This window comes from Monodelphis domestica, chromosome 4, assembly GCF_027887165.1.
Source record: "Monodelphis domestica isolate mMonDom1 chromosome 4, mMonDom1.pri, whole genome shotgun sequence".
In the NCBI taxonomy this organism is placed as follows: Eukaryota; Metazoa; Chordata; class Mammalia; order Didelphimorphia; family Didelphidae; genus Monodelphis; species Monodelphis domestica.
Window position 1 is genome coordinate 452,877,406 of NC_077230.1, and position 9,574 is coordinate 452,886,979.

Consider the following 9,574-nt stretch of genomic DNA (forward strand, 5'->3'; position numbering starts at 1 on the left):
GACCCTTGGCACCAAACCTCTACAGCCCTCTAGCTTCTGACATTCCTATCCCCTAGAAGCTCCCCCCCCCCCATCCCTCGGATTCCTGACACTGCGATGATGAATGCAGCAATGACTGCCCCTTCAGACCAGGATTCTATGACTGCCCAGTTCTCTAGTCCCAAATCCCCCAACTCTTGAAGTTCAGGGTTCTAGAAAGCCCACTCCTCAGCCTCCCTAGCTATAGACCCTCTGACCCCTTCCCTCCAATGCAGGAACTAATTCTGGCTCCAGTCCTCAGACCTCCCAACCTGTACCTTTTACCTTTGACATTAGGTTCTGACTTTAGAGCAGATCCCAGTTCTGCTACTCTGTGTTACCTTGAACAAGTCACTTAACTTTCCTATGCACGTCCTTTTTTTCATCTGGATATTCCTGTCAGTTCTATATCTTTGACCTTCCATAAGTTGCCCCCACACCAAGCCTGGACTCCCAACAGCAGGCTCCAGACCTTAGTGCCCATAAACTCAGACACTCCTGGACCCTGGGGATGTTTTAATTCCCAGACTTACTGAGTGCAGAGGCTGGATGCCCCAAGCCCAGACTTGGTGACCTCCTCTGTCTCCCCACCAGAAGCCCCCAGCCCAGACCCCCCCACCTCTTCCTGCCCACTACCCCCTCACCCTCCTCACCATTTATGAGGCTAGTTTTACCCCAGCCAGACACCAGACACAGAGTCCCAGATGTGGGACAGGCAGTAGGTAGAGCCAAGGGTCGAACAGCATGTGTGATGCGGACAGGGGTGAGGAGCTTCAACAGACGCAGGTCGTGGTCATGGATGCCTGGTCCTGCCCGGAAGCCAGGATGGGTCACCGAGCGCCCAGTCATCCGGATCTGCTCGGTCCCATCCAGTTTCCGAAGGTTGTGCTCCCCAAGGCGCACCCAGTATCGCCTACAGGCATGACAAATACAGAATCTCAGAGGAGGTAGAGACTCATTTCACAGATAAGTAGGGAAGCTTAGATGGAGAAAGGGGAAATGACTTGTCTAAGATCATTCAGTGACAAAATCAAAACCTTACTCTCTGGACTCCCATCCCAATCTCTTTTGTCTAGTCTCTAAAGAGGCTGTCCCCTACTAACCCAGTGCTCTTCCCTCATTAGCTCCTTAGCCCCATCTGTGTCCTAGAGGATTCCTGATTCTTAGGTTGGAGGTGGAGGAAGGGTGAGGAGAATAGAATGACAACAACTTGAAGGGCCCTAAGAACAGAGAGCATCAATGATGGGAATTGTGGGGGAACAGGAAATGTGGGAGCTGGAAGGGGCTCTACAACACAGGATGTAAGGGGCTTTTGGGGTAGGATGTCAGGGCTAGAATACCAGGCTAGAAGGGATCTTAGAATAGCAGAGCTGAGTGTACCAGGGCTCCCTCAAACTCTGAGGAAGGTAGATGGTAGGGCTTACTTGTGGTTGCAGTGGGCTGCTGTGAGGACCCATTGGGGGGAAATTAGGACACCTCCACACCGAAGAGAGGCACGGTCAAACAATGCCACTTGCCATGGCTGGGAGTTAGGGATGCATTGGGTGCCTTTGCCAACGATAATACGATTAGGGCTTTCAGCGGTCTGGCTCAATCCTTTTTAGGAAAAGAAAGGAAAGACGATGAAAGCAGGTAGAAACAGAGAAGGGAGTAGACATAGAAACAGAATCAGAGGCGATAGACAGACAGGCAAGCAGAGATAGAGAAAGGTAAAGGCTAAAAAGACTGTCACAAATAGACTAAAGGAGGGATGGAGACAGAAAGACAGTGAAAGAGGAAGGAAACTGGGTACAGGCAAATAGAGAAAAAGAAATGAAGATGGACAGTGAGAGGTTGTTAGGATAGGCAGAGATATAGAAGACCAGGAAGCCAGGAATACTAAGCCACAGGAAGACAGTTTGAGAAATGGAAAGGGACAGAGGCAAAAGGATTGACTGACCTCCCCTCCCCTCCCAAAAAAAGTCCAGCACCTAGAGAAGAAGCAGGGCGGAAAGAGATAATGGCACCAGGGAACTATCTCTTGAAACTGGATCAGATCCTGTACAGGTTTTGAGGATGGGGGAAGCATTCCTCACTGCTCCAGGTCCTCACTCTATACCCAAGGTTGGTAGGGAATGGGGTGAGGGGGTGGAAGAGAGTCTTACCTAGCAGACCCAGGAACAGAAGGATGTTGGGCCCCATTGGAATCCAGCACAAAGGCCTGGAGACAGGGAAGATTAGAAAATCAAGAGAGAATTTGCTATCTTCATCCCTCAATACTATTCCTCCCCTTTAAGCCCAGTCCCAGAACTTCTCATCTGTTCCCCTCTAAAACTTCCCAGAGGGGCTGGTTCACTGGTCCTGATTTCCACCTGCCCTCTAAGTCTGGATTTCCCTGGGTCTCCCTGCTCTTTTGTCTGCCTCTTCTGCTTTCCAGCCCTCAATCTCTTAACCTTTCCTGTTTCTTTTTCTTTGTTATCTTTCTACCGGTCCTCTCCACCTGTGTCTCTACCTAAGTCTCTGTCCACTCACTTTCCTCCTACCTAAGCATTCCTTTGGCCACCTATATCTCTGCCCATTTCTCCTTAACAACTCTTTGCAGCTGACCTTCTGGTTAATCCACAACCTGGGCTCCAACCTCCACCTTTGATCACCTACTCTGCTTGTCCTCCAACCCTCAGGATGTCTGCTTATCTTTCTGACCCTGAATCCCTTCAGTCTTTGCTCTCTCTCTCCCCAGGCCACTCAGCCTTGGCTTTTAACTCTCACTGCCCTAGGTCAGTGGATTTCCTGGTTGGGTGGCAGCGGGAGTAGATGAGGGTGGTGGTGGCATGGGGGTGGAGTTCCCCCTAATCCTAGCACACTCCACCTGGATAATGATGACTCTTGATTTGTAATTCATGGCTAAAAAGGGAAGTGTTAGGGGTGCAAGTTCAACCCAGCATTCCAACCCTAAACTTTCCCATTCCACCCCCACCAAAGACTTCCTCTATCCTGTCTATTGGGGGTTTGAATCTCTCTCTCTCTCTCTCTCTCTCTCTCTCTCTCTCTCTCTGTCTCTCTCTCTCTTTGTCTCTGTCTCTGTCTCTGTCTCTCTCTCTCTCTCTCTCTCCATGTTTCTCTCTGTCTCTATCTATGTGTCTCTGTCCCTTTCTGTCTCTGTCCCTCTTTGTCTGTCTGTCTCTCTCCTCTCTCTTCCTCCCTCTCTGTCTCTCTCTCCTCCTATTTTATCTCTGGCTCTCTTGTCTCTGTCTCTGTCTCTCTCTTCTCCCCCCCCCTTGTCTCTGTCTCTGACTCTCTCCCCTCTCTGTCTCTTCTCTCTCCTCTTTTTGTCTTTCCTTTCTCTCTCTCCTTTCTTGTCTGTCTCCTCTCTCTCCTCTTTGTTTCTCTTCTCTCTGTGTCTCTCCTCGTTCTCTTTCTCCTCTATTCTCTCTTTCTCACACATACACACACACACACACACACACACACACACACACACACACACACAAAGTACACAATCCTACTACTTCTTTCATCTCTTTGGGATTCTCCTGGTTCAATTAATGATATTAGAAAGAATTGGATCCCCATTTTAATCCTGTGGGTGACCCTGGCTAAGGACAGGCATGGAGCCCAGTCACCTAAGGCTTCATCCCACTCTGGGATTAGGAAGAAGAGAAATACAAAGAGGATACAGAGGAAGACAAAGTTAGCAGGCTACAACCTGGCACGAAGTAGAAGGAGGAGGAAGAAAAAAAAAGATGAGGAGGAGGAGGAAGAGATACTGGAAAAAAAGAGGAGGAGAAAAGAAGACTCTCAAGACAGAAGCAAGGAACAAAAATAATACAAAGCCAGAAACACAAATGAGACCAAGTAGAAGTCAAAGTCAGAACAGGAAATCAGAGAGGGAGACCAGAAGAGGCAAAGAGGAGGATTCACTGCTTTTCCTGAAAGGCTTCAATCTCTCTCTCTCTCTCTCTCTCTCTCTCTCTCTCTCTCTCTCTCTCTCTCTCTCTCTCTCTCTCTCTCTCTCTCTCTGCTTCTTCATAGCTCTCTCTCTCTCCCTCTCTCTCTCTCTCTCTCTCTCTCTCTCTCTCTCTCTCTCTCTCATCTCTCTCTCTCTCTCTCTGTCTGTCTCCCTGTCTGTCTCTGTCTCTGTCTCTCTCTCTGTCTCTCTCTCTCTTATCTCTCTGATTTTCTCTGTCCATCTCTGGATTATAAACCCACAAAAATATCAATACCAGAATACTTGAAGACAGTTTAATTCAATTTCCTTATTTTATAAATAGAGAGACTGAGGCTCAGTAAAGGAAGGTGACTTGCCCAAGGTCCCTCAGTGATTCAGTAAATGGCAGAATGGAGATTCAAATTCTGATCACCCAATTCTGAGGCTGGGCTTTTTGCCAGCTGGTGGCACAGTAGGTAGAACACCAGACCTGGAGTCAGGAAGACCTGAGTTCAAAAATCCAGCCTCAGATACTTACTAGCTGTGTGACCTTGGGCAAGCCACTTGAGTTCTGTTTGCCTCAGATGCTACATCTGTAAAATGGGGATAAATAATAGCACTTACCTCCCAGGGTCACTATGAGGAACAACTGATGGAATAATTGTAAAGTGCACACTGTAAGCACTATGTAAATGTTAGCTATTATTATTATTATTATTATTATCTATCACACTGAAACAGGAGTTCAGGTAGCGATAGTTAGGAGAGTAGAGGATAGAAGCCTGAGCAGAGAAGCAGAGAGTAACAGAGATCAAGACAAGGATGTGTGCCAGGAGGAAACAGTCCCAGAGTGGGCTGGACAGAGGAAGAGAAGGGTGGTCCCTCAATCCTCCCACTGGTAAGTTATTAAGGATCTTTGTAGACCCTTCTGATCTAGGACCTAGAATGAGTTCTAGCTCAGTTTCTTACTTGAAGTATGACCTTGACTAAGTCAGCCGCCCTCCCTGTGCCTCAGTTTGCAAAACAGAAGTGATGTGCCCATGTCCTCCTGACCCTTGCTAAAAAAACCTTCTGTGACTCCCTACTGTCTATCTATCAGGTAAAAGACAAATTCCAGATCCAATACTCCAGGACCTCCTCAGTCTGTCCCCAACCTACCTCTTGAGCCCCTATTGGCCACTTCTTCTAGTGCCAAGCGCTTCATGCCCTTGGCTTTATCCTTTCTCCTGCCAACTTTGTGCTTTTTGTCAAACCAGCCTCCTCTGCCTACAATGGTCTCCTCTTTGCCTGGTGATATTCCTCCCATCCTTCACCTCAATTCAGTGAGCCTACTATGGCAGGGACTGTGCTGGGGCTATACAGAGACCCAAGTGAAAGGACCCTGTCCTCAGGCAGCTCACTTTCTAGGGAGGAATGCTGCAGGCACATCAGTAAACAAATTCAAAGTAAGGCAAGATGGTTTCAACAGGAAAAAGGACTGAGGGAATCAGAAAAGGAGCAAATGTGCTCTCTGCTGGGCTTGAAGGAAACTAGAGATGGCTAGGTTGCTCAGTGGATAGAACACTGGGCTTGAAGTCAGGAGAGACCTGAGTTCAAATCCAGTCTTAGCTGAACTAGCTATGTGACCTTGGACAAATCGCTTAACCTCTGCACCTTAATCTGCTGGGGAGAAAATGGCAAAACACGTCACTATACCTTTACCAGGAAAATCCATGGACAGCAAGGGTGTGCTGTGTTCTTTGGAGTCATGAAGAGTCAGACCACAACTGAATGACTGAACAACAACAACAACAAGGGATTTAGGCTTAACTTGAGTGGCACTTCCTTCCAGAAGGCTTCCTGGATTTCATCTAATTTCCCAGAAGGAAGGGATCTTTTTTCCTTCAAATTCCCCAGTTCTTTTTCCTGTTCTTTTATACATTCTTCCATGTATCATAATTATTTGTGCATACTCCATATTCCTCCATTAGCATATAACCACCCACCCCACCCCACCCCTGAAAGGGAGGGAGGGGGAGAAATTCCTTTTTAGCTTTATCCCCATATGGAGCACTTCACAGATGAGAGCCTTCAGGGGCTGCCTAGTCTAGGGAAAAGAGTACAAGACCTGAAGGCAGAAGGTCTACATTTTGAATGCCAACTCATACACAACTAACTTTCTATGAGACCTTTAGTGATTCCTTTTGCCTCAGTGTACCCATCTGTAATGGGGACAACTAGGAGAGCAGTGGAGAGAGTGACAGACTGGAGTCAGGAAGACCAATCTTAGACAGCTAATACTAGCTGCATGATCCTGGACCAGTCATTTAGCCTTGTTTGCCTCAGTTTCCTCATGTGTAAAATGAACTGGAAATAGCACACCACTCCAGTATCTTTGCCAAGAAAACCCCACATGGGGTCAGGAGAGGAGGGTCCAACTGAAAATCAACTACCAGCAACTCATCTGTAAAACGGGGGCAGTAACAGTCTTTTTCAATACATTGAGTGTTTTGCTAAATGTTTTTTCTCCTCCTTTTTTTATTTTTTGTTAGAAGGGAGGGCTTTCTGGGAAGAGAAAGGAAGACATCCTCACTGATGAACCAAGCCATCAATACAAATTTAGTCATTTTGTTTTGTTTTCTTCTAATTACTATAATAGTAAATATAACTTTTGAGAATTACAAATAACATTTTCCACATACTAATATAAACAAATTGATCTTAATTGAAGGCGTTGAAGAAGAAAATTTAAATTAAAAAAATTCCCCCTTTCCTCTCTCTTTTTTATTTGCCTTTTCATGGTTCTCTTGATCTTTGTGTTTGGATATCAAACTTTCTGTTTAGTTCTGATCTTTTCTTTACAAATACTTGGAATTCTTCTATTTTGTTGAATGCTCATACTTTCCCCGGGAAGTATATAGTCAGTATTGATGGGTAGGCGATCCTTGGTTGAAGACCATTCCCTTTCTGAATATCATATTCCAAGACTTGCAGTTCTTTAGTGTGGAAGCTGCCAGATCTTGTGTAATCGTGATTGGTGCTCCTTGATATCTGAATTGTCTCTTTTTGGCTTCTTATAAAATTTTCTCCTTAGCTTGGAAGCTCTGAATTTGGCCATTTACATTCCTGGGGTTGTCTTTTGAGGATTTAGTGTAGAGGGTGTTCTATGAACTCTTTCAATGTCTATCTTTCCCCCTTGTTCAAGAACATCAGGGCAGTTTCTTGGATAATTTCTTGTAGTATGATGTCAAGTTTTCTGTTTATTCTGAGTTTTCAGGTAGACCAATGATTCTCAAGTTGTCTCTTGAGAATGGTTAATCATGGTCTATCATTTTGTCAGTGAGATATTTTGTTTTCTCTATTTTGTCAGTCTTTTGACTTTGCTTTATTAATTCTTGCTATTTTGCAAGATCATTGGCTTCCAATTGCCTAATTCTGGTCTTAAAGACTGGTTTTCCGCTATAATCTTTTGATTTTCCTTTTTGGTTTGGTCTATCCTGCTTTTCATGGCTCCAGCTGTTTCTTCTCCAATTGGGAGTTCCTGTCCTTTAAACTGCTATTTTCTTTTTGAACTATTTCCCATTTTTCTTGCCAAAATCCTTCATCTTTTTATAAGCTCTGATTTAAATTCTTCAAGAGCTTGTGGCCATTTTCCATTTGGGGGGGGAGGAGGTTGGATGCATTTTATTTTGTGCATCTTCTTCTGCTATTTCCTCTGTAGTCTGGATTTTTCCTTCATAAAAATTATCCAGCCTTCTTGTTCTTCTTCATGTTGGGAAGTTGTTTTTCCTGGATGCTGTTTGCCATCACTATTGTGGTTTTTCCTTCCCTTTCCAGTCAGAAGTCTGAAGAGGCTCTCTGTGTATAGAGCTGAGGAGCACAGTTTTTGCCTGAGGCTACCTCTTGAGTCTCTACAACTTCTGTTTGCTGCCCTTCTCTGCAGTATCTCTACACACTAGCCCAAAGTCTGTGCTCTTCAGCCTGCTGAGGTCTCAGGTCTAGCTGCTCTCAGGGGTAGGTCTTTGGTAGTCTTAGTCAGCTGCCAAAGACCTAGAGGTGCCCCCTCGCTTGCTCTAAAGGTGCCCCTCACTCGTGCACTGATTCTAGCTCACTGCTCTGACTCTGTAGGTGAGGTGGGAGAGGGTTGATCAGCTTGAAAAGCTATTTCACCCCCTTATAGTGTGGAAATGTCCAAATCCCACATACCTTTAATGCTGGCGCCATGCTGTGGAGTCCCTTTGTTCATATGAATTTGTGGTTTTTTGGCCTTTTGAGGTAGTCTATGTCAGTAGGTGGTGAGGAGAGGAAGAGTCCTGTGTCTACCCTGCTGCCGTGTTTACCCAGAAGTCTTTGTTTTATTTTCAGTGAGGAACAGCAATATCTGTTCCATCTACCTGGTAGAATGGCAGAGGGTCCAAAGGAAATAAAGTATGGATCATCTGAACCTGCAAGTGCTTTCTAAAAGTCAACAGTTACTGTTGTGAGTGCTTAATAAAGGCTTCTAGAAATGGATTTCAATTACATCTTGAGTAGGAAGCCTCTGGGAGAAGAGGGAGAGGTTGACTGGACAGAGATCAGCAGGGAGGGTGAAGAGACAGTGTTACAAAACCTTTCCATGTCAAGGCTCTTCCCAGCTCTCTGGGCAGCTGTGGTATAGTGGATGGGCCACTAGACCCAGGTCAAATCCTACCCCAGATATTTCACTAGCTAAATGGCATAGGGCCAAGACATTTAGCCCCTCTGTCTCAGTTTCCCCATCTATCAAATAAGGGGTTCAAACCCAACAGCCTCTCAGTTTCCCTTCCATCTTGAAATCTCTGATTCTATGACTGACTGCCTGATTCCTCTGTCTTCTGAAACATCACCCCTCCCCAGCTTCATGATGGCAAAGGCATGAGGAAATGCTACAGGGAGTTGTCCTTGGTGAAGAAGGCAACCCTTGGAGCTTTCCCTGAATCATAGAATCCTGGATTTCATTCAGAGCTGGAAGGGGCCTGGGAAGGCCAGCTAGTCTAACCTGTATCAAAACAGAGTCCCTTCTGACAAAAGTTCATCACAACTCCACCCAAAGTGCCTCCAGTGATGAGGAACCCACTCCTTCCCCAGCAGCCCATGTCACTCTGAGGCTGCCCTCACTTTTTAGGACATTCTCCCAGAGATTGAGCCAACCTGACCTCTCCATTCCCACCATTTCAACAAGAACCTGTCTATTCTTTCTTTGGCAAGATTTCCCCATTGAGACCTTTAAACATACCCCAAGTCTTTTCCTCTCTAGGCTAAGCCTCCAAAGTGTTTTGAGTTGTTCTTCATGTGGCATGAGTCTGAGGCCCTTCTTCATCCATCCCTTTGGATAACTTCCAATTTGTTCATGAAGAAACTTCCTTTGGTCCCCCCCAAATTCCCTTCTCAGAGAAAAATAAATCAAACCCACTGACTATATGCGACTGCAAATGGGTCCCTCCAACACCATTGCCTAATAAGTCCTCATTGGCTCTACTGTTCTCCAACAAGAGTCTCTTCTGGATGTATGGGGTGTTCAGGAAAGAGTCGTGTGAGGTTCTGCCAGCCTTTTTCAAGGTTGTTTATCACTCTTTAGGTGTCCACACTTTCACTCATTTCTCACCAGATCCAAGAAGTTGTAGCATGTCCAGCAGGTAAAGCCATCATGGC

At 45.8% G+C, this 9,574-nt stretch overlaps 1 protein-coding gene across 1 annotated transcript in view; it reads right to left on the reverse strand.

Moving 5' to 3' along the window:
* The window catches only part of LOC100012086 (kallikrein-12-like), an 8,632-nt gene extending 3,401 nt beyond the window's left edge, over positions 1 to 5,231 (reverse strand). The window contains exons 1-3 of the mRNA XM_056826324.1: positions 5,084 to 5,231; positions 1,443 to 1,614; positions 672 to 931 (exon numbers count right to left, since the gene is read on the reverse strand). Of these exons, the coding sequence (XP_056682302.1) occupies positions 672 to 931; positions 1,443 to 1,614; positions 5,084 to 5,231 (580 nt within the window). The remainder of the gene's footprint in view (positions 1 to 671; positions 932 to 1,442; positions 1,615 to 5,083) is intronic.
* Positions 5,232 to 9,574: the final 4,343 nt, after the last annotated feature.